Below are 20,515 nucleotides of genomic sequence, written 5' to 3' on the forward strand. Positions count from 1 at the left end.
TATGCCGTCACTACGCGTGACAGCGATATATACAATCGATATATATGAAATCGAATATGTATAGCATCGAGTAAATTATATATAGTATCGATAGCTCAGTTGATATCTATCGGTTGTACACTTTTGTTTTTGTTCAAGCGAAATTTCCTATAAAATTCTCAAAGTAAAACGATTTTGGGCCAGGTGTAGCGGGCAAATTTGTGCCCCCAGTCTCAGTTTAGAATGCCTGCTGTCGAGGAAGCAAAGATCATCAAATTTCTATCCAAGGTATGGCCATGGCAGATGACTCATTGTTGGGGGCATCTCCCCACTCTGAGACAGAACTTGTTTGCCTAATTTCGCATGCAACGCAATTAACGACATGCCTCCCGTTTTAATTGTAGTATAAATATGTCGACGTCACGAAGAAGGACGTGATGGATGTAATCACAACATACCGAAGTCTGACCTATGATCTGCAAAAGTTTGGTAAGCCCTCCACGCCGCCTGATAAGCAGCAGCATCCAATTAATGGTGTTCCCCTTCTGCCCTACCCCCTGCCACAACAGTGTTCAACGATGGAAGTCACAAAGATCTGTTCACACTGCAGGGCACCATCCCGGTGGTCTATAAAAGTGAGTGTGTGGAGCGTTGTTCCTCGCTTTGATTAACATTTGCGATTTCTGATAGATAACACGTACTACATTCCCATATGTATATGGCTGATGGACACTCATCCGCAGAATGCGCCAATGTGCTTTGTTAAGCCCACACCCACCATGCAGATAAAGGTGTCCATGTATGTGGATCACAATGGCAAGGTCTACCTGCCGTACTTGCACGACTGGCAGCCAAACTCCTCGGATCTGCTTTCCCTCATCCAAGTCATGATTGTGACATTCGGCGATCATCCGCCAGTGTATTCAAAGCCCAAGGAACAACAAATGGCAATGCCATATCCACCAAATGGTGAGCTGTCCACCAGTTAAACAGAACATCTCTCATCTGACTCGATTCCCGTCTGCCTTTCAGCTTACATGCAACAATCGGGTGGTGCTGGGGCCAGCAACTCGTTTCTGCCTTATCCTACTGCTAGTGGTGCAAGCGGTGGGAACTTTCCGCCCTATCCAACGGGTGCTAACTTCGGACCGTATCCACCAGGCGGTGCTGGTGGCAATGCCGCTGGCTATCCGCCCTACATGAATTATCCACAACCAGCTGGCAGTTATCCACCTGCTGGCGGCTATGTAAGCATCAATTTGGCATTTGTTTTGCAACGATTTTGTGACATATTTCCTGTTAGAATCCATCGGCGAGTCCCAGTTCGACGGGCACCATTACCGAGGAGCACATTAAGGCTTCCCTCATCAGCGCAGTCGAGGACAAGCTGCGGCGTCGCATACAGGAGAAGGTGAATCAGTATCAGGCCGAAATCGAGACGCTGAATCGCACCAAACAGGAATTGGTCGAGGGCAGCACGAAGATTGATTCCATCATAACGCGCCTCGAGCGCGAGCAGGTGGATCTGCAGAAGAACATTAATGTATTACGCGACAAGGAGCAGGAATTGGAGAAGAGTCTGGAGACGCTTGAGAATGCCGAAGCCATTGACCCAGACGAGGCTGTGACCACAACGGCACCACTATACAGACAGTGAGTTGACGCGAGTTCGGAGTGCGATATCCGTGAGTGTAATGTGTGTTCCCGTCTCCTCTTTCAGATTACTCAATGCCTATGCCGATGAGGCAGCCACAGAGGATGCCATTTATTATCTGGGCGAGGGTTTGCGCGGTGGGGTTATCGATCTGGAGACCTTCCTTAAGCACGTTCGCACACTCTCGCGCAAACAGTTCATCTTGCGGGCCACAATGCAAAAGTGTAGACAAAAGGCTGGACTTGCCGGCTAGCTTCTCATTTTTTCTATGATTGCAACGCGGGGGGTGCATGAGAATACACACACACACACACGATTGATATGTTAACATAATATATTCGATATTGTTTTAAGCGCAAATTGAATCTTTGAAATTACAATAAAAAGGCCTCACGTACGTTCACGCCCACTACAGGTCCTCTAGTTTATTTCTATATAATGGAATGCTTATTGGCCTAATTTTCATACGTAAATACCGACAGTGAGCAGCAGAAACACAATGCCAAAGCCCAGGAATATCGAGGCACACAAGCTGATAAGTAATTCCTTGATCAGAGTCTTTTCCTTGGTGGTCTTGCGGGACACAACGAAGATGAAGAACCAGGCGGTGAAAAATGTTCCAATGGTGAGGAGCACGGTGGCGAGGTGGGGGAATACCGCTGGATTGATGGGCGAAACGTAGCGTTTCATGTTTTCAAAGGAGACGGTATCCATGCTGCAATAACCAAAATGTGATTTAGTTAGTCAGCCAACACCCGCCGCTTTGTTTAATTTACTTTATATGTTTTAATAAATAATTGTAAATCGACGCAAATCGTACGTGGCCGGCAGCTAGAGTTGATATTTTTTTATATCGATTCTGGACGACTTTCGATAGTGCTACGCAACTATCGATTGGCCATTCCCCTATCTGACTGGCAAACGTGCTCCCCTCTCTTTTCATTATTCATTGTCAATTGGATGTAAAAAAATAGCAAAAGAAAACAAAGACGCAAGATGAGCGATGTATGTATCATTCTAATGGAAAATAACATTGTCCCTACATGTATCCCAAACACTTTTGCAGCTGGAGGACATGGACAGCGAGCGCTTGAATGAGCTGGAGTCCATTCTGTACGCGTCCATCCATTACAGCGATGAAACGGGTGCTGGGGCTGGTGAAATCACACCTTCTGCGGCCGATCAGCGAGCAGCCGTGGATGCCCAGCACATGCCACCACCGCCACAGTCCCAGCGCATTGTCAGCGAGAAGCGTGTCATCAACAATGCAGTGGCCAAACCGCGCTACTGGGCGGAGGATAAGGATAAGACAAAAACTCCAAATGTAACCGCAGGTGAGTAGGAGCAGCAATCCGACTGAATGTTTGTCACCGAGATGGCCGTAGGAATAGAGTCCCGTCAAGCTATTTCCCAACTTTGGTTTGCCTTCGAAATTTTGGTTAAAAAATTCTCCGCTTTCGGCCATGAAGTATCTGAATCAGCTGCTGTCGCTGTGTAGCAAACTTCTGCAGTTTGTCCACAAGTGGTTGGACCCCGGCTGCATGGCACTGGCCATGCTGAATATGCTCTTTCTGGTCGTCTGGCTGGACTATCATTTCCGTCGCTATGGCTGCGATTTGCTCTACTGGCGCGAGGAGCTTACCCAGTGCCCCACCGAGTACCTGCTCATGTGGATCCTGGTGACTGCCTCCATTCATGTGCTGGGCTATGTCGTGGATGTTATTGTCTGCAGGGCTCTGCTGCGTCGCAACAAGCCGCAGATCCACTACGAGGAGCGCTATCGACGCTTCGTGCTGTTACGCCTCGTGCAGCAGCTGGAGCACGCTCTGGTTGTGCGCTCGCTCTCTGCGAATGGCAGCCAGTTGCTGCTCAAGAACATGTACGAGGCTAAAAGGCTGATCAATGAGGCAGTCAACGTGTTTCGCAGCTCCGTGAAGGTGCTGCTGTGGCCTAACAGAACGGACTTGCATGAGGATCCGCTTATCCTCTACCACATAAACGAGGAAGAGCTGGCAGAGCTCAATGCCTGTGGCTACAGTTTGGGCGATGTGGCTGCGCAGGATGTGGAAAATGAGAATCTAAACCTTTTGCTTAATCCTTTTTCGTATTAAAATTGCACTTTCAACTGGGAATAGTTTGGGTTTGAGGGTTCTTATGGGATGCACATTGTTCTAAGTGAATTTTACTTTATTTATTTGCAGCTGCCGAAGTCTCCTCCAGTTCAACTGCAACTGCAGCGCCCCAGGCGACAGACAAGCCAACTGGCAAGCGCCCATCACTGCCAACCCGCAAGGAGATTCCAACACAGCCGAAGCAACAGCAGCAACAAAAGGAAAAACCGAAGCAGCAGCAACCAAAGCAGAAGGAGCAACCATCACCAAAGCCACAGACACAACCAAGAGCCGAACAGAGAGAAACCAAATGGAAGAGCTCGCCAAAGCCACAAGCAAGAGCAGAACAAAAGCCACAAACCCCCCAGAAGCCACAAGCAAAAACACAGCGACAAGCGGATGATGAACCCGAACGCTTTGATCAGAAACTGCTCGTGGCTATACCCTCCAACTGGCCGCCCAAGAAGCAAAAGGCCAAGCAGCAGCAGGTCAAACCCGAATCGGGACCCTTCAGCAAGGCCAATCGCAAGCTGGTGCAAATGGAGCGACTGGCGGCGAAGAAGCAGAAGTCTAAGCAGGCGCTGGCCAACAAGAAGCAGCGCAAGCCCACGGAGCCCGTGGAATTTGTGGACTTGGGTGAAACATCCAACGAGGACGACGATGATGATGTGATACTCGTGCCACTGCCACCGGTGCCAGTGATTGATTTGGACACCAGCGACACGGAGCAGAACAGCATAGCGGATCAGTATCACGAGGAGAATGCCATGGATGCGGCCGATGTGGAGTTGAGCATCTCGTGCATTACCCAACCCGAGGCGGGAGCTGCGCTGATGACGCCGCCGCTGTACTCGCCCTGCAATTCGGTCATGTCCAGCGATGATTTTATTGTGCAAAAGGACACGAGTCGCCTGCTGGAGGATCGCGCACGAGCCACAGATGAGGATCTGCTGGTTCTGACGGAGAATGCCATCAGAGAGGCTGCCGGCCAGCAGGATGTGGACATGGAGCAGCAGCAGGAGCCACAAGCAGATGTCGCCATCGATTTAGAGACCACTCCACAGGCTGATCAAGCGGCTGAAACCTCCTCCGAGTACGAGTTTGTGCCGCCCTCGAGGCTGGAGGAGATCAAGCAGAATTATCGCGTGGATGATCATCAGCAGTTCCGGGCGCTGGATGTCTACGAAAGCGAATCGGATCTCACCGAGAGCGGCATCTACTCGAAGGCCAAGGCAAAGGCCACGCCCACCATCATACGCAGCGTGGAGTCGCCCTCGGATAGCTCTGATGTGGAGGAAGTCATCGAACCGAATGTGAACAAAATGAAGCGTCTGCGCAAGCGTCGCTCCTCGAGCACAAACCAAAGCCAGTCGGAGCCCAACAATGACGAGGACGAGGACGACACGGACAGCGAGGATGGTGTGCAGCCGACAGGAGTGCCAGGCATTGCCCGCGGCATGGCTGTGGAGCGTTGCAAGCGCAAGATACGACGCGTCAGTGCACGCCGCAACTCGGAGGACATACAGAGGAGAGCTAATCTTAAGGCCATACAAGAGTCTAGCTCGAATTCCGCTTCGGAGGATGAACTGCCCAGTGCACGGGCAATTGCCGAGCGTCTGCTGCAGCAGGAACAGGCCAAGGAGAGGGCAGAGAGACAGGCTGAGGTGCAGCAGCTGCGCGAGGCACAGGCGGATGAACAGCTGGAAACTCTATCCGTTGGCAGCGATGCAGACTCCCAAAATGAGGCAGAGTTCAACAATGCCGTCAACGATCGCGTGTTGGCCATCTTCGAGCGCGTTGATGCTGGCCCAGAAGCGGAGGAGGCAGACACTACCAGGCCGGCGGAGGAGCAGCAGCAGGATGAGGAGCAGCAGCAGGAAGAGGAGCAACAGCAGCAAGACGAAGAGGGGGAGCTGGAGTTCGAGATCGACATAGGAGAAACGATTAAAGTGGAGCACAACATCGAGCAGCTGACAGACGAGCCTGCGCTAACGGGCGGGCAGCTGGTTGGCTGGAATGAGGAAATGTGTTGCTTCTACAACGACAGCTGGCAGGGCGAGCATTTCAATGTGCACAAGATACAAAGAGCCATGAATGGTAAGCAAATGGACAGCAAATGAATGTCTGAACACAACTTTCTGTAATTTCCAGCACGTCGCCAGGAGTGGAGAATCCTAAACGAGGATCGCTATCCAGTGGTGCGTCATCGCTCGCGCGCCAAGTGCACCAATTGCGCCGAAATGGGTCACATGCGCTCCAAGTGTCCGCGTCCACGCAAGCCGCTGGTCTGTCACATGTGCGGCCAGGCGGGGCATGCCGAGCCACGCTGCCCCAATGCCATTTGTTTGGGTGTAAGACAAGGTCAAAAGTTAAGAGGGAAGTTACCAAGATTCATGCGAAATTTCGTTACAGTGCGGCGCCAAGCAGGCGATCTATGTGCAGCAGTGCAACAAGTGCTCCTTTCACAGTCGCCTCATCTGTCAGCTGTGCAAAATGCGTGGCCATGGCATGGACCATTGCCCGGACAAGTGGCGTCGCTATCACTCAACGGTAAGTGGCAGCAACAAAGCCTACAAAGATTCAATCAATTAAAGCATTCCTCTCCCCCCATTAGATCCGTTCGAATGTGCCGCTGCAGAGCCATGTCAAGTACAATGCAAAGATGTGCAGCTATTGCGCAGGACGTGGACATCTCTTTGAGAACTGCCGCCAGCGCATTGGCGAGTTTCGTAATCAAACCTACACCTCGCACATTGTGTCGCACCAGAAGACCTACAAGGATCGCAGCGGAAATCTCGGCTATTTGGGTGATCTGTCATCGTTCTTTGCCAACGATACGCCCTTTAGCTTTGTGTGGAGCGATCCGAATATACCCAAGAACTGCTACTATGCGAGGTTCCTCACTCAGACCAATCTTGCACGACCACAGAGCACCAAGCGCAAGGCTACAGTCACTGCCAATACGGAAGAGGTGCAAGCTAAGGTTTATACACATGATTATGTGTCCAATGCACAGGCGAGGGCTGCTCATGGAACACAGCAAATTGTTGATGTTGAGGCAACTTTGGCACAGGAGAAGGCGCCTGCAGCAGAGGAGGTTCCAGAGCCAGAGCAGGCCACGGAGCCAGAGCGAGTGACTGAACCGAAACAAGTTCCCGAACCGAAACAGGTTCCACATCCGGAGCGAGTACCCGAACCGCAGCCAGTTCCCGAACCGCCGCAAGTTCCAGAGCCGCAGCAAGTTCCCGAACCGCAGCCAGTGGTGGCCCCAGAAGCGGAGGAGCAGCCAAATGAAGTCGAGCAGACCATGGAAGAAGCGCCGCCCGTTGCGATACAGCGCGAGGAGATCTCCACCAGTTTCGACTTGCAGGCAGAGGAAGCTGCCAAACCGACGGCCAGCACCAGCCGACATTCTGTGGGCGCCCATGAGCTGGACTCGGACTCGAACTACAGCTTCTCCGAGCACTTTGAGCTGCCGACGTCCACGACAAGCGAGGAGCAGGACATGCCCATCGAGAAGACGCGCAAAAACAGCCGCCCCATGGGCCGAATGCCCGATATTATACCCCTGTCCGGCGGCAATGACGATGACTTCAACATCTCCTCCAACAGCCAAGGCATTTCGATGTGTGTCAACAGCCGGCACATGGACCGGATGGGTGACAGTGGGGATGACACTGAGCTGCCGGATGTGCCCTGCGAGGGTAAGATTATAATGGCGCGCGATCTGTCCGAGTACTTGTTCAGTCCAGAGGGCTGGAAGTTCCTTGAGGCGACCGCCAAGCAATGCCAGGTGACTGTGCGCATGGATCTGATGACCTATGGCTACGTTCTGGTCATCTACGGCCTGAAGGAGCATCAGGAGGATTTGCAACTGAAGCTGCTGCATCGTCATCAGGAGGTGAAGCGCAAGACCGTTGAGTTCCAGTCCCAAAAGCCACCGAAACGCGTCGATGTTCTCATTCGCTTCCTCAGGGACGGCATCATCAGCCTCAACAGTCATTTGGGCAATGCTAAGGCCCTGTACAGAAGCATCAAGCAGCAGGAGAATTTGAACACCAAGAACGGCTTCAAGTGTGCGGAGAAGAAGCGGCGCCAACTCAACATGATTCTGGTGGGGCAGGCTGGCTTGCTGAATGGCGGCACGCACTTGGACCAGTTGCTGGTGCTTTTGCAGACTCTACTCAAAGATTTCTCGCCCGACGACAACGCTTCGCCGGCACTGCGCACCGAAATCGAAGACCATTGGCGCATGATCTTCACCGCTTATCCGCATCCCAAGTACGAGGAGCTGCTGGAGACTTATGTCCGCATGGATCAGAAGAATCGTTTGCACACGTTGAACATTGATCCGGCGCTCTTGGGACTGCCACCGCTACAGCTGGGTAGAGGCCAGCAGCAGGCGCCACAGGCAAGCAACAAGCGGGCTGCTTCGCCAACTCCACCGCCACCAGCCTGGCAGCATATGGCACCGCCACCGCCGCCCAAGCAGCAGACGAAGCAACAGCAGCAGCAACAGCGTGCAGGCGGAGCGGGACAGGCACAAAAGCAGCAGCGTGCAGGCGCGGCACAGACCCAACAACAGCAAAGGCAGGCAGCAGGAAGATCCCCACAACAGCAGCAACGTCCAGGAGGAGGACAACAGCAGCAGCGTCCAGGAACAGCACAGCAGCAGCAGCGTTCAGGTGCAGGACAGCCCCAAAAGCAGCAACGTGCAGCAGCAGGGCAGCAGCAACAACAGCAGCAGCGTCCAGGAGAAGGCCAACAACAGCAGCAGCGTCCAGGAGCATCCCAACAGCAGCAGCAACCGAAACGTGGCCAGGCCATACAGATGCCCTTCAACAATCCCCAGCAACGTGCGCGGGCCGATCTACAGCTGCGCAATCCCGATCATCCATTCGCGCGACTCCTAGGCGAGGTGAAGCCTAATGCTCGCGGATTGGATGCCAACATGCCGTCAGTCTTTTGGTCGCGCGAGTCGATGCGGTACATCGATGAGCTGTTCAAGATAACGACCCGCCCGGATATGCTGGAGCGACTGAAACGCGTGCTGCAGCGATCGCAGCAAGGCGAGCTGTCGCACAACGACTACCGCTCTGTGATCGAACTGCATTTGCTGTTGGTGAATCAATGAGTGCTGAGACTCATTGTGGGGGAATCTTTGATAAGGGGAAGTGGATGGGTATCGCATCTGAAAGATATTAATTACCCAGCGAGCAGAATTAACCGAATGAATAAATAATTGACTAACTGATAACCCTCTCTCTCTCTCTCTCTCTGTATCCTTTGCCATAATTCACTAGTTTATCAACAAATCAAATGTGGAACTACAAATCATAAAATTAATTCATAATTCTCCTTCGGGCTTAGCCTCTATCCTTAAATCGTTTTGTTATAGTTTCCATTGTCCATTGTATTACAAGTTCGTTTCTGTCAGAATCATTTTTCTATGCCGCTGAGGTCTGCTGTGTCTGTTCCTGCGTGGTCGTGGACTGGGCCGAGGCAGCCTCGCCGGACTTCTCGGTGACACCCAGCCAGGGGCAACGTTTCTGCAGCTCCATGCGGTACCTGGGATGACTGATGGCATACACAAATGGATCTATGCAGGCCACCAGCTTGCACGTGCACGCCGGAATCATTGTGGCGCCGGGGGTCAGTAGACTTTTGTCGCCAAACGCGCCGATGAGGGACATCACGCCGTAGGGCGTCCACGAAACGAAGAACAGAAAGCAAATGGTAATGGCTGCCTTGGCAATTCGTATCTCGGCCGTCTCCTTGCTCTTGTCCACGTTGGAGCGCAGCGATTCCACGTTCATTTTCTTGGCCTGCTCCCGCAGCGCCTTCTCGTGGTTGAAGACGTGTCCCACTATCTGGCTGTAGTAGTACAGAATCATCAGCGTGGGACAGACGAAGCTGAAGAAGAAGATGGTGCCCACAAAGAGGCGGGTGTCAAAGTTATCCGAGAGATAGTCGAACGAGCAGGATGTGAGATATCCCTCTGCAACGAGCGAAAGAAAGTGAATATTATTTTCAAAATAAAGGTATGCTGCCGCCTAATATTCTCAGCTTATCGCACAAAAGTACCCATATTTTTTTCTTTCTAACGATATGACTACGGTATATTACGGTATATTTTTAAGATTAGATGGTATATTTTGATGTATTGTTGAGGGTCTGACGGTATATATTATCGATAATTCCGCGGTCACACTGTACGACGCGGACGAAGAAACTTAGCAAAAAAAATAGGTAAAAAAACTGAATAAAATAATATGCTAGCGAAAAAACGCAGTTGATAGTGGCTGAAAAGACTGAAGTTCCTCTCGAGCAAACGCGAGTGCAATAAAGAAAACGGTGGGGCGAGTAGAAGGAACGCAAATAGTGAATTACAAAAAAAAATTCAACTCGCTGCTGTGTGTAAAGTAAATGCAAATGATATGATATTTTCGTGCAGCAACAAAAAGAACAACAACAAACCAGCACAAACACAACAGTAGCAGTAGAAGCAGCAGCAGCCGACGCAGCCAGCCAGCAGTAGCAACAGCAACAAAAGCGAACTTGTATTCAATGGCTGTGTGCGCGAGAGGCGAATAAAAGAAAATTAGATAAAAAAGCCAAATGAAATTAGCGCACGCCTGAAATTCGAGTTTGGCGCAAGGTGAACCAAAGGCGAAAAGCAATCAAAACAGTATCCATTTGCTCTCGGGTGTGCGTGCCGTTTTTCCTGCGAAAGAAAAACCACCTGCATTGATTTATAGTAAAAGAAAAAAAGAGACGTATCCGAACGGGATGGGTCAGTGCATTGCCATAAAGGTTGACTGATAAAAAAACCCCAGCCATTCACACATACACACACACACGCACACGCACAGAATCACCAGCGCACCCGTAGCAACACACAGGAGGCAGCCTGCTATGTAAGTTTACATTTACGATTATGTATTTTGTGCTTGTTTATGCTGCAGAAGTGCAGCCTAATGTTTGTCTCTGCCGTTGAAATAGCTCTTGCTCTTACTCTTTAATGTTTGTTAATGGCGGCTCAAGCATTTCGCTCTGCTCTGCAACTTACGTTTTCTATTTTTTAATACACTTTATTTTGCAACTCATTGAAAAAGAAGCTTCGCGCATACAGTAAAGTTAATTATATTCATGGCTGTGGCTTTTGTGGCAGTAATTACCATTTTACCTCCAAAGTTGAGTCTTTGAGGAAAGTCTTCATATGGACATATTTCATACGGTACATGGCGTAAACGAACAGTTAATTATGTGTTTGTTGTGTGTGTGTGCTTGCGATTCAGTGCTCGCTTGCATGTGTGTGTTGCATGTGTGTGTGATGTCTGTGCTTATGCTGGTCTCTTGGTCGCTTCCACCTCCTCCTCCTACTTCGTTCTATTCATTTCCCCTTGATGCATATGTTACGCGCTTTTCGTTGCGTGTCGTAGGCATATGCATCGTTTATGCGGCACAAAGTCTATGAAGTGCGTTTTATAGTGATAGATTTTGGGTGTGTAAAACGATGTTGGCTTGGGTTTTGCCTCAAATGAAAGTTATGAAATGTTTGATTGTGTAACTTTAATATGTTCAAAGTTTAACATAATGAGATTAACGTCATTGCGCACTGCTAAATCATTTATCTATTCTAATCGTAAGTTAGTAATCGCATAAACAAAGAAATAGCTCATGCCATCATATCCATACGTGCATTTGTGTGTGAACTTTGTTGTGGACGACGCCACACCCATACCATTCCTCACCCACCCCACCCCTCGTAGCCACCCACAATCGTTGCGTTTTGGGTCGTCGTCCCTAACGGCCGTCCATCAGCGTCAGGGCTCGCCTGATAAGACCCTACACACATACACACACACTCGCATGCGAGTATTTGCTTCGTTACACACGTGCCGCCGTACTACCGTGCCGCCCAGAAGTATTTTCTTTGGGTCTCGACGTGACGCCTGACCTCGGCTTCGGCTTCGACTTGGACTTAAACTTTGTTCGATACGTTTCCAGTTAAATAATTGCTTAAATGCAATTCCTATGGCTAGCATTTCATGTTTTCGTTTTGGTAATGCCAACAATTTGGGGGGGATCCGCGGCAAGGTGAAGGCCAGGGCATGATTAATTGTTTGCTCTTGGCAGTAGAGGCTCCACCAAGTTGAACTACTCGCACAAACGACGTGTCACACATTACTCATTCAATTTCGAATTCGATTTATTTTGCAGTGTCGTAGCAGCAGCAGCGGAAGGAGAGGTACGCAACGCACAAATAACTGTTCCCGGACCAACCGGAACGGACTGGCCCTCCGCACAGGAAGGGACTCCAAGGAAGAGAATAGAGAGATTTACACAGAACCCATAGAGATATTCGTTTTGCGAAGAGAGAAAAATTCCAATGTCAAATAAAATCAACCCGAAACGCCGTGAACCGACAGCAGCCGCAGCAGCAGCAGGAGCACCAACGGCAGTGGCCACCAACACGAGCAGCTCGACCGGCTCCAGTGCCGGCAACACCTCCTCGGCGAACACATCCTCATCGTCCAGCTCCTCGCTGTCTTCCGCCGGTGGCGGTGATGCGGGCATGTCCGCCGATCTAACATCACTCTTCGAATGTCCAGTTTGCTTTGACTATGTGCTGCCCCCGATCCTGCAATGCTCGAGCGGGCACTTGGTGTGCGTCTCGTGCCGCTCCAAGCTCACCTGCTGCCCCACATGCCGCGGCCCGCTTGCCAATATCCGTAACCTGGCCATGGAGAAGGTCGCCTCAAATGTGAAGTTCCCGTGCAAGCATTCGGGCTACGGCTGCACCGCCTCACTCGTCTACACGGAGAAAACCGAGCACGAGGAGACCTGCGAGTGTCGCCCCTACCTATGCCCCTGCCCGGGGGCCTCCTGCAAATGGCAGGGACCGCTCGACCTAGTCATGCAGCACCTGATGATGTCCCACAAGAGCATCACCACGCTGCAGGGCGAGGATATTGTGTTTCTGGCCACCGACATCAATCTGCCCGGCGCCGTCGACTGGGTGATGATGCAGTCCTGCTTCGGCCACCACTTCATGCTCGTCCTCGAGAAGCAGGAGAAGTACGACGGACACCAGCAGTTCTTCGCTATTGTCCAGCTCATTGGATCGCGCAAGGAGGCCGAGAACTTTGTGTACCGCCTCGAGCTGAACGGCAATCGTCGGCGCCTCACCTGGGAGGCAATGCCGCGTTCCATACACGAGGGCGTTGCCTCCGCCATACACAATTCGGATTGCCTGGTGTTCGACACATCGATTGCGCAGCTCTTTGCCGACAATGGCAATCTGGGCATCAATGTGACCATCTCTCTGGTCTAGGCAGAGACCCAGACCCACACACAGCGCATCGCGCCTCGCGTTAATCGCCCAATTTAATTGTTTATTTTTGTTTATTTTAAACATTTGTCGTATAAATATAATACCTACCATATAATAACTATAGTTTAGCGCCTTTGTTCGCATCATACGTTTAATTCGTAGATTCATTCAAAGAAACGAAAGAATGTCAGAGGAAGGCCAGAGAAGAGCAGCATTAGAATCGTTTTAAAAACGATTCTTCGTTCTATATGCACACACACACACACTACCCTCATAAAACATCACAGCACAGCCCTTCCTGTACCCCAACCCATCTATCCACATACATATATATAATAATTGCATATAATAACATTTAATTAGATATTTTTTGAATGTAAGTTTCGATTGTGGAAGGGCCAGCAGAGAACAGTGGCAGAGGAAGTGCTCTCCCGCTCGATTGGTACTAGCTCTAGGTTTAAATTGTTCATATATTCCACACATACACACACACACATATTACATATACTATTTCAATGTTTCTTCAATGGTGTTATTTCTGCTTTTAGTTTAATTTTAATTGTTAAGCTGTCTTGCGTCTGCGTCGGGCCACACCTGGAGCGGAGCTGCCTACACGTGACCATTGTGCCCACCAGATCCACAAACATCACCACCTAAACACCTACCTACACACACACACACACACGTAAACAACACACACACAGAACACCAATCAGCAAAGTCTAGTTTAGTTAATGTAAATTATTTTATACATACAAATAATTGTAAATGGTAATAAGTAAAATCAGTTTAAACAACAAATTATCCACAGCAAAAGGAAATTGTATTGATGATAAATCTGTAATAACTCGAGAGTTGTTTGAGTGAAGGAGATAGTTTTTTTTTGTGTGCATGCCAAATTCCCACTAAGAAATTGAAAGAAAAATGTAACCATATTGTTTGCAATGCTAAAAGACAGTACCCCTAAACCCTATCCCAACTGACCGAACCCACAGAACACCCAACCCAGATCCAACCCAACACTGTTCCGGCTCACATTTCGAACTTGGCTGCTGAATGACGAAATGTTTTAAGGCATCGCGCACCATATTTAGCTTTTAATGCGCCAACCTCGAACCCTACTCCCCCTGCCCAGCTACCATCAAATACACAACAGAAAAACTACAGAAAAGTGAAATAAACGTGATTAGTAAAAAGTATTAACGATCATATTTTACTTATTTTTAAATGAATATAAAGCAAGTTAATTTAGAAAGTAAAGTTTTAGAGCAAAAGAAACCAGAAATTTCTCCTTTTTGCAGTCAGAAATTTAACTAAGAATATTTATAATTGCTAAAAGCAAAAAAAAACAACAAAATGCTGCAGGAAGTCTACTAAAAATACGCATCAAAGTAGGTTTTTCTTTTCCTTTCGTTACCCAAACAAATACCCTTACATCACGTCGTCATTTCCTTTGCTTAGTATTATTATGTGTAACAGTCATTCATAAATTTACAGTCAGGACAGGCGAACGCATTTTATTCAGTCCTAAATTTGTACAAACAAAAACACCAAAAAAAATTTAATTGTATAAATTATAAATTTTGAGCAGAATTATTTGGAGCTGAAGCAAAATTTAATGTTTCAACGTTATACAGAACTGAAATACCAAAACGCCTTAGCGCTAATTCGAGGCTTTTATAAGGACTTTGCGGAGATGCTGCCACGTCGCCAGTCAGCGCCGGAATTGCCCACAGCGCGTGCCCCAGCATCAGTAGCAGAAGCAACAAACCCCAACCCAAATGAAGGGACAGGGTCAGGACTTGAACTTGTGCCCAAGCCCGGCTCAGTGGCGCTCGTGCAGATGTGCATGCTACCGAATTCGATCTCGAATTCGAGTCCGAATCTGGCCGCCAGTGTGCGACAGGAACAGCCGCAGGAGAATGCTGTGGTGCGAGTTGAGGCTCCCATGGAGGGGCCACTGGTCGACTTCTACTTGTCGCTGCTGGAGTGTCCCGTGTGCTTTGGGTACATCATGCCACCGATTATGCAGTGCTCGAGGGGCCACTTGATTTGCTCCGGCTGCCGCCACAAGCTCACCCTGTGCCCCGTGTGCCGCGTGCCAATGAGCAACATCCGCAACATTGCCATGGAGAATGTGGCCTCCAAGTTGTTCTTTCCCTGCAAACACTCGCACTGCGGCTGCAAGCTGATTCTGACTTATTCGGAGAAGAAGCGGCACGAGGATGACTGCGAATATCGACCCTTCTTTTGCCCCTATCCGGACGAGAAGTGCGAGTGGGAGGGCCCGCTTGAAGATGTCTTTGGCCATCTGATTGCCAGGCACGAGAATGTCATCACAATGGAGGGCCATGACATTATCTTTCTGGCCACCAATGTGGATCTGGAGGGCGCTCTCGACTGGACCATGGTGCAGTCCTGCCACGGCCGCCAGTTTCTGCTCTCGCTGGAGAAGATCCATCTGGGCGAGGGCTGTCAGCAGTTCTTTGCCGCCTGCCGCATGATTGGCACAATGCGCGATGCCGCGGAGTTTGACTACAGCATCTTGTTGGAATCGAACAATCGCACACTACGCTGGCAGTCCAAGCCACGCTCCATACGCGAGAGCTTTGTGACGTTTACCAATGCGGACTTTTTGGTGCTCAACAAATCCACCGTGGAGCTGTTCTCCGAGGATGGCAATTTGGCATTGAATGTGATAATTACACCAACCGATGAGGATAGTCAATAGGAGAGACACAGCCCACAGACTTTACTCTAGCTTTTGCGTGTTATATCAGAGTAGAGAATGAGGCTCGCACTCACCTGGCACAAAGCGATCCCAGAACTGTGTCAGTGGGAGCACAACCCACGGCGTGCAGTACAGCCAAATGATAATGTTCATCATGACGGCCTTCGTGAAGGTCATATTGCGATTCATTGGCTTGGTTATTACATTATAGCGATCATAGCCAATGGCTGCATTTGTCATGCCCGCACCTATGCCTGAGTAGGAGCCAATGGAGGCGAAAATCTGGCACCAGGTGTTGCCCAGCGCAAAGCCGCGATGGAAACTGTTGTAGATGAAAATGGGCGCCTTGAGGCACATAATCAAATCGAAGACGGCCAGATTGAGCACAAACATGTTCGAGGGTGTGCGCAGGGACTTGGATGTGCTGAATATCCAGATGACCATCCCGTTGCCAAGGGTCGAGGCAATGAACAGGAAGATGTAGAAGACGCCCAGCATGTAGTGCATGGAGGCGGGCGGCTCCAGCTGGGTCAGCCAGTGCTCCGGTATGTACTGTATCTGATCCGGTGGCACGTTCCAGCCCAGAAACTGCAGCTCATCGCTGCCCGAGGACATGCGAGCCGCCGGACGGAGTGGTGGCTCACTGGCATTGCACAGGGATTCCATGACCGCGATTCACTTGACATTCACCGAAGGCGTCACCGTGGACGGGGGCGTCCACTGGGTTAAACTGCATTGGCATACCCTTCGGTGGTGTCTTTTATATGTTGCATGCTGGCCAAATTCAATTAGGGCTCTGTGGTTGCGTGTCAATAAATACGATTTTCTGTCAAGTCTGCAATAAAATATTTCAGCGAAAATTTCATTAGAATCACAGCCCAAAGGTGGGAATGACTTAAAATGTCATAGCATTGACATTTCAAATGGATACCTTTGTAATTAATTGGTTAGCTTATAGTCATTTTATCTTAGTCTTCTTTTATTTATTTATTTTCTTCTCTTTTAAATTCACAACAAGCGCGCGCTTTTATAAATAAGTGTTGCAAAATCCCATGCAGATACTGTTGAAAAGCAGTGCTATTTCTCTAGTATGGTAAATTTTATACTCTACGGAACCTCCAAGTCAGTCACTACCTTATTTAATAAAACAATTGAATTCAAGCTTTTAATATTAAATAGTATAGCAAAGTGAAAATAGCCCTATAAAAATGTGAATGTATATTTCGGTATGTTTTTGATGGCTTTTCGATGTTGCTCTTTCGCCACATGGGAATTTTCACTGCTACAATTTAATGCCTTTTTTGGATGACCTTTTTAGTTTAATAGTTATTTTGTGAACAATACAATAAAAATAGGCCATGGAAACTAGCCAGTCTTGTGCAGAATGAATTCGTCAAGCGTATAAAATTATAGTTTTAGCGCTCAGCATCCTAACTAGCTGGTAGTATTAAGCAGAAAATCGAAATGGAGGAATATGATATAGGATGAACAGTATTTGATTTAAATGAGAAGGTATTTTGTGTAGTCAGCTGTTTCTCGCTCTCTGCCGGCAACGAAATTAAAAAGCAAAGAGAAATAAGAAGGAAAAAAGGAAAACAAAAACAAAAAGGAGAGCAATAACATAGATGGGTCGATGGTAAAAACTGTACTATATATATAGCAAGAATACTGATTTTGATTTTTACAGTTAGACGAGCGCCAGCGTCAGAAACGGGCACACGACACTGAGTTAATCAAATAAATCGATCTACCCGCCTGTTGACCTAAGCAAAAACAAAGGAGACTTGAAATGTTCCGATTTGTGGGCGTACGTCAGCCCCTGGGACTGGGGCTGCTCCTGCTCTGCCTAATCGCGCAGAGCTCTGCGTTGAACTTTCGCCGAGGCAGACTGGTGAATGGATTCATGGGCGATCCCAGCCGGATGCCCACACTGCAGCGTTCTTTGTCCTCGGAGGATTTGTGGTTTGAGCAGCGTCTGGATCATTTTCAGGCGCGTAACACCCAGACCTGGCAGCAGCGCTACTTTGTGAATGCAGATTACTACAGGAATGACACCACGGCACCCATATTCCTGATGATTGGCGGCGAAGGCGAGGCCTCGGCAAAGTGGATGCGAGAGGGCGCCTGGGTACATTACGCCGAGCACTTTGGTGCGCTGTGCATTCAGCTGGAGCATCGCTTCTACGGCAAGAGCCATCCGACCAGCGACCTGTCCACTGCCAATCTGGCGTACCTCAGCTCGGAGCAGGCCCTGGCCGATTTGGCCAACTTTGTGGCTGCCATGAAGGTGCAGTACAATCTGGCTGAGACCCAGAAATGGATTGCCTTTGGCGGCTCCTATCCGGGCTCGCTTGCGGCATGGGCACGTGAGAAGTATCCGCATCTAATCTACGGTTCGATCAGCTCCAGTGGTCCGCTGCTGGCGGAGGTCGACTTCAGGGAGTACTTCGAGGTGGTGAAGGCCTCCCTGGCTGCCTACAACCCGGACTGTGTGGAGGCGGTGACCCGCAGCTTTGCCCAGGTGGAGATACTGCTAAAGCACATGATCGGACAGCGCAATCTGGATGAAAAGTTCAAGTAGGTAACGAAATGGTTGTGAAAGATTAATGCTATTGGCTTTGTACCCCTTAGAACCTGCACGCCCATCAAGGACTCCATTGAGAACCAGCTGGATATTGGCAATCTATTTGAGAATCTGGCTGGCAACTTTGCTGGCGTTGTGCAGTACAACAAGGACAACAGTCCACATGCCACAATAACCATTGATGAGGTAGGTCTATCGCCCGCAAAGCTATTCCCATGGATTATTGCAAACTTGTATATTGTTTAGATCTGCGATGTTATGTTGAACATGACCATTGGACCGCCTGTTACCCGACTGGGTGTGGTCAATGGCCTGCTGTTGAAGCAATCGAATGCCACATGCCTCGACTACAAGTACGATAAGATGGTTGCCGACATGCAGAATGTCTCGTGGGACTCGGAGGCGGCCAAGGGAATGCGCCAGTGGACGTATCAGACCTGCAACGAGTTCGGTTTCTATCAGACTTCTGAGAACAAGACGGACACATTTGGCGACCGCTTTGGCGTGGACTTTTTCATACGCCAGTGCATGGATGTGTTCTCCAACAGCATGGATGCCAAGTATCTGGAGCAGGTGGTGTCGCAGACCAACAAGCATTACGGTGCCCTCAAGCCGGAGACGACTAATGTGCTGTATGTGCACGGCTCCATTGATCCCTGGCATGCGCTGGGCCTGGTCAAGTCCACAAATGCGGCGACACCAACCATTTATATAGAAGGTACGAGCTGGGGCAACATCTCTGAGTGTAGGATATAATTCAAATGGAATTTCTTTGCAGGAACTGCACACTGTGCCAACATGTACGAGCCGGCGAAAACTGATCCCCCACAGCTGGTCTCAGCACGCAATAAGATTGTGAAATACCTGGCCAAATTACTGGAGGGCTACACCACAAACTGAAACCCAATCTACACGCTTAAATGCCACTCGAATAGCACAGCGCATGTGCCTGCTGTAACTTTAGATTCTCAGAATGATGTATATTTAATAATCAAATTATAAGTGCATATACATCATCACAGAAGCTCCTCCATTTGAGGGGTTTAGTTTTAGTCTTTCTTGGACTTTTCCATCTTGTCATGGAACTTCTTCCAGTACGCCTTCACAGTGGGATTGGCGAAGATGTTCTTCTCCACAAAGTGGATGGACCAGGTGACAGCCAGGAAGCTGAGGTCGTAGAAAAAGGCCACAGTGCGAAAGAAAAACTTCTCCGTCTGCTGCTGGTTGGGCAACTTGTCCACCAGCTCTCCCAATTGCTTGCTGATACGCTCAGTTGCCTCCTCGATGCTGCCCTCGCGGCTTATGGGTTTGGCCTCCGGCACTGGAATTTTCGACTTGCCGGAACTTTCTTCGGCTTTGCCCTTCAGTTTCATTTGGTAGGCTTTCCCTTCCTCGTTGCCTTTATCCTTGGCTCCGTCATAACCTTGGCTCATATTTTTCAAGCGGGAAAGACGGTTTTCCTCGTTGTCTTTTCCCTGGGCGTCGTCGATGATCGGCTTGACGCCCTCCAGCGTCAAAGTTTCGCCCAACTTGGAAGCCCCGCCTGGCGGGGTTGTAGCCTCTAAGTCGGTCCCAATGGCGGGCATGGCAAAGCCAGTCGGCGGCTTCTTGTTCTTGTCGCCATCACCTCCGCCGCCGCTGCACAAGCGATAGACCGGCACGCAGCCACGGAATGGGGCGCCTTCAAAGCCCTTTAGGGGCAGCATTACCAGCGTTGAGTAATCTTCGGAAATTTGGCAATGAAAAATAAATTTAGCACTGCGCAGTCAGCTTCAACTTACCGGTAGCCATGACCTGACGGCCAGCGAACAGGGCGCGATTGATCCCACCCATTTGGGTGGCCAGTAGAGTAGCGCGCATCATTTTCAAATTTTTGTAGTTCGAAAAAGCGTAAACTTTACACGAATGAATAATTTTCAAGTCAAGAAAAACGAAAACCTCACACGAATGTCAAGCGAAGATCAAACCAAAAAGGAAAGGAAAACTCAACTTCAACTCAGGCAACCATTTGCAATGTTTCGAATGGGTAGCACTGCCAATTCCTGAGGGGAACTTGTGCAAAAAAAGAGGCAACACGGTCTGTAAAATGTTTCTGAGCTCATTTTCGCGTTCCTTTTTT

The 20,515-nt window shown here is 49.3% G+C and overlaps 9 protein-coding genes across 9 annotated transcripts; 6 read left to right on the top strand and 3 right to left on the bottom strand.

The window, feature by feature from the left end:
• The first annotated feature begins 90 nt into the window (after window positions 1-90).
• Window positions 91-2,043, top strand: LOC117589056 (tumor susceptibility gene 101 protein). The gene is made up of 7 exons (XM_034280685.1): window positions 91-267; window positions 384-468; window positions 549-614; window positions 670-948; window positions 1,012-1,226; window positions 1,283-1,632; window positions 1,700-2,043. Exons 1-7 carry the CDS (start codon window positions 223-225, stop codon window positions 1,884-1,886), a joined length of 1,227 nt encoding a protein of 408 aa, XP_034136576.1. The 5' UTR covers window positions 91-222; the 3' UTR covers window positions 1,887-2,043.
• On the bottom strand, window positions 2,029-2,506 carry LOC117589066 (transmembrane protein 258). Its single transcript, XM_034280696.1, has 2 exons — window positions 2,410-2,506; window positions 2,029-2,348 (listed from the first exon to the last, which is right to left on the bottom strand). Exon 2 carries the CDS (start codon window positions 2,345-2,347, stop codon window positions 2,096-2,098), a length of 252 nt encoding a protein of 83 aa, XP_034136587.1. The 5' UTR covers window position 2,348; window positions 2,410-2,506; the 3' UTR covers window positions 2,029-2,095.
• Window positions 2,507-2,521: 15 nt separating this feature from the next.
• LOC117589290 lies at window positions 2,522-9,001 on the top strand. The gene is made up of 7 exons (XM_034281080.1): window positions 2,522-2,638; window positions 2,700-2,967; window positions 3,835-5,841; window positions 5,896-6,095; window positions 6,157-6,294; window positions 6,359-8,335; window positions 8,405-9,001. Exons 1-7 carry the CDS (start codon window positions 2,630-2,632, stop codon window positions 8,876-8,878), a joined length of 5,073 nt encoding a protein of 1,690 aa, XP_034136971.1. The 5' UTR covers window positions 2,522-2,629; the 3' UTR covers window positions 8,879-9,001.
• On the top strand, window positions 2,999-3,765 carry LOC117589064. The gene has a single exon (XM_034280695.1). The coding sequence runs from the start codon at window positions 3,097-3,099 to the stop codon at window positions 3,742-3,744; it is 648 nt and encodes a 215-aa protein (XP_034136586.1). The 5' UTR covers window positions 2,999-3,096; the 3' UTR covers window positions 3,745-3,765.
• Window positions 9,002-9,020: 19 nt separating the features above from the next.
• LOC117589057 (opsin Rh4) lies at window positions 9,021-16,478 on the bottom strand. The gene is made up of 2 exons (XM_034280686.1): window positions 15,887-16,478; window positions 9,021-9,742 (listed from the first exon to the last, which is right to left on the bottom strand). The coding sequence occupies exons 1-2, from the start codon at window positions 16,476-16,478 to the stop codon at window positions 9,192-9,194; spliced, it is 1,143 nt and encodes a 380-aa protein (XP_034136577.1). The 3' UTR covers window positions 9,021-9,191.
• On the top strand, window positions 9,942-13,601 carry LOC117589060 (E3 ubiquitin-protein ligase sina). The gene is made up of 2 exons (XM_034280691.1): window positions 9,942-10,661; window positions 11,968-13,601. Exon 2 carries the CDS (start codon window positions 12,137-12,139, stop codon window positions 13,079-13,081), a length of 945 nt encoding a protein of 314 aa, XP_034136582.1. The 5' UTR covers window positions 9,942-10,661; window positions 11,968-12,136; the 3' UTR covers window positions 13,082-13,601.
• On the top strand, window positions 14,603-15,975 carry LOC117589058 (probable E3 ubiquitin-protein ligase sinah). The gene has a single exon (XM_034280688.1). It carries the CDS (start codon window positions 14,700-14,702, stop codon window positions 15,810-15,812), a length of 1,113 nt encoding a protein of 370 aa, XP_034136579.1. The 5' UTR covers window positions 14,603-14,699; the 3' UTR covers window positions 15,813-15,975.
• A 1,021-nt stretch (window positions 16,479-17,499) lies between the features above and the next one.
• Window positions 17,500-19,415, top strand: LOC117589055 (putative serine protease F56F10.1). Its single transcript, XM_034280684.1, has 4 exons — window positions 17,500-18,389; window positions 18,444-18,582; window positions 18,643-19,114; window positions 19,175-19,415. Exons 1-4 carry the CDS (start codon window positions 17,602-17,604, stop codon window positions 19,294-19,296), a joined length of 1,521 nt encoding a protein of 506 aa, XP_034136575.1. The 5' UTR covers window positions 17,500-17,601; the 3' UTR covers window positions 19,297-19,415.
• On the bottom strand, window positions 19,356-20,349 carry LOC117589062. Its single transcript, XM_034280693.1, has 2 exons — window positions 20,178-20,349; window positions 19,356-20,119 (listed from the first exon to the last, which is right to left on the bottom strand). Exons 1-2 carry the CDS (start codon window positions 20,257-20,259, stop codon window positions 19,446-19,448), a joined length of 756 nt encoding a protein of 251 aa, XP_034136584.1. The 5' UTR covers window positions 20,260-20,349; the 3' UTR covers window positions 19,356-19,445.
• Window positions 20,350-20,515: the final 166 nt, after the last annotated feature.

This window comes from Drosophila guanche, unplaced genomic scaffold (genome assembly GCF_900245975.1).
Source record: "Drosophila guanche unplaced genomic scaffold, DGUA_6, whole genome shotgun sequence".
NCBI lineage: Eukaryota > Metazoa > Arthropoda > Insecta > Diptera > Drosophilidae > Drosophila > Drosophila guanche.

Bases quoted from the DNA above. Each gene is read 5' to 3' on its own strand.
- LOC117589055 (XM_034280684.1), top strand. From the start codon at position 17,602: ATGTTCCGATTTGTGGGCGTACGTCAGCCCCTGGGACTGGGGCTGCTC. The intron at 18,390-18,443 runs GTAGGTAACGAA...TGTACCCCTTAG, and splicing joins AATCTGGATGAAAAGTTCAA to AACCTGCACGCCCATCAAGG. The intron at 18,583-18,642 runs GTAGGTCTATCG...TATATTGTTTAG, and splicing joins CCACAATAACCATTGATGAG to ATCTGCGATGTTATGTTGAA.
- LOC117589062 (XM_034280693.1), bottom strand. From the start codon at position 20,259: ATGATGCGCGCTACTCTACTGGCCACCCAAATGGGTGGGATCAATCGC. The intron at 20,120-20,177 runs GTAAGTTGAAGC...AAATTTCCGAAG, and splicing joins CCGTCAGGTCATGGCTACCG to ATTACTCAACGCTGGTAATG.
- LOC117589058 (XM_034280688.1), top strand. From the start codon at position 14,700: ATGTTTCAACGTTATACAGAACTGAAATACCAAAACGCCTTAGCGCTA.
- LOC117589057 (XM_034280686.1), bottom strand. From the start codon at position 16,478: ATGGAATCCCTGTGCAATGCCAGTGAGCCACCACTCCGTCCGGCGGCT. The intron at 9,743-15,886 runs GTGAGTGCGAGC...CGCTCGTTGCAG, and splicing joins CTGGGATCGCTTTGTGCCAG to AGGGATATCTCACATCCTGC.
- LOC117589066 (XM_034280696.1), bottom strand. From the start codon at position 2,347: ATGGATACCGTCTCCTTTGAAAACATGAAACGCTACGTTTCGCCCATC.
- LOC117589290 (XM_034281080.1), top strand. The intron at 2,968-3,834 runs GTGAGTAGGAGC...ATTTATTTGCAG, and splicing joins AACTCCAAATGTAACCGCAG to CTGCCGAAGTCTCCTCCAGT. The intron at 6,295-6,358 runs GTAAGTGGCAGC...TCCCCCCATTAG, and splicing joins GGCGTCGCTATCACTCAACG to ATCCGTTCGAATGTGCCGCT.
- LOC117589064 (XM_034280695.1), top strand. From the start codon at position 3,097: ATGAAGTATCTGAATCAGCTGCTGTCGCTGTGTAGCAAACTTCTGCAG.
- LOC117589060 (XM_034280691.1), top strand. From the start codon at position 12,137: ATGTCAAATAAAATCAACCCGAAACGCCGTGAACCGACAGCAGCCGCA.
- LOC117589056 (XM_034280685.1), top strand. From the start codon at position 223: ATGCCTGCTGTCGAGGAAGCAAAGATCATCAAATTTCTATCCAAG. The intron at 949-1,011 runs GTGAGCTGTCCA...TCTGCCTTTCAG, and splicing joins AATGCCATATCCACCAAATG to CTTACATGCAACAATCGGGT. The intron at 1,227-1,282 runs GTAAGCATCAAT...ATTTCCTGTTAG, and splicing joins ATCCACCTGCTGGCGGCTAT to AATCCATCGGCGAGTCCCAG.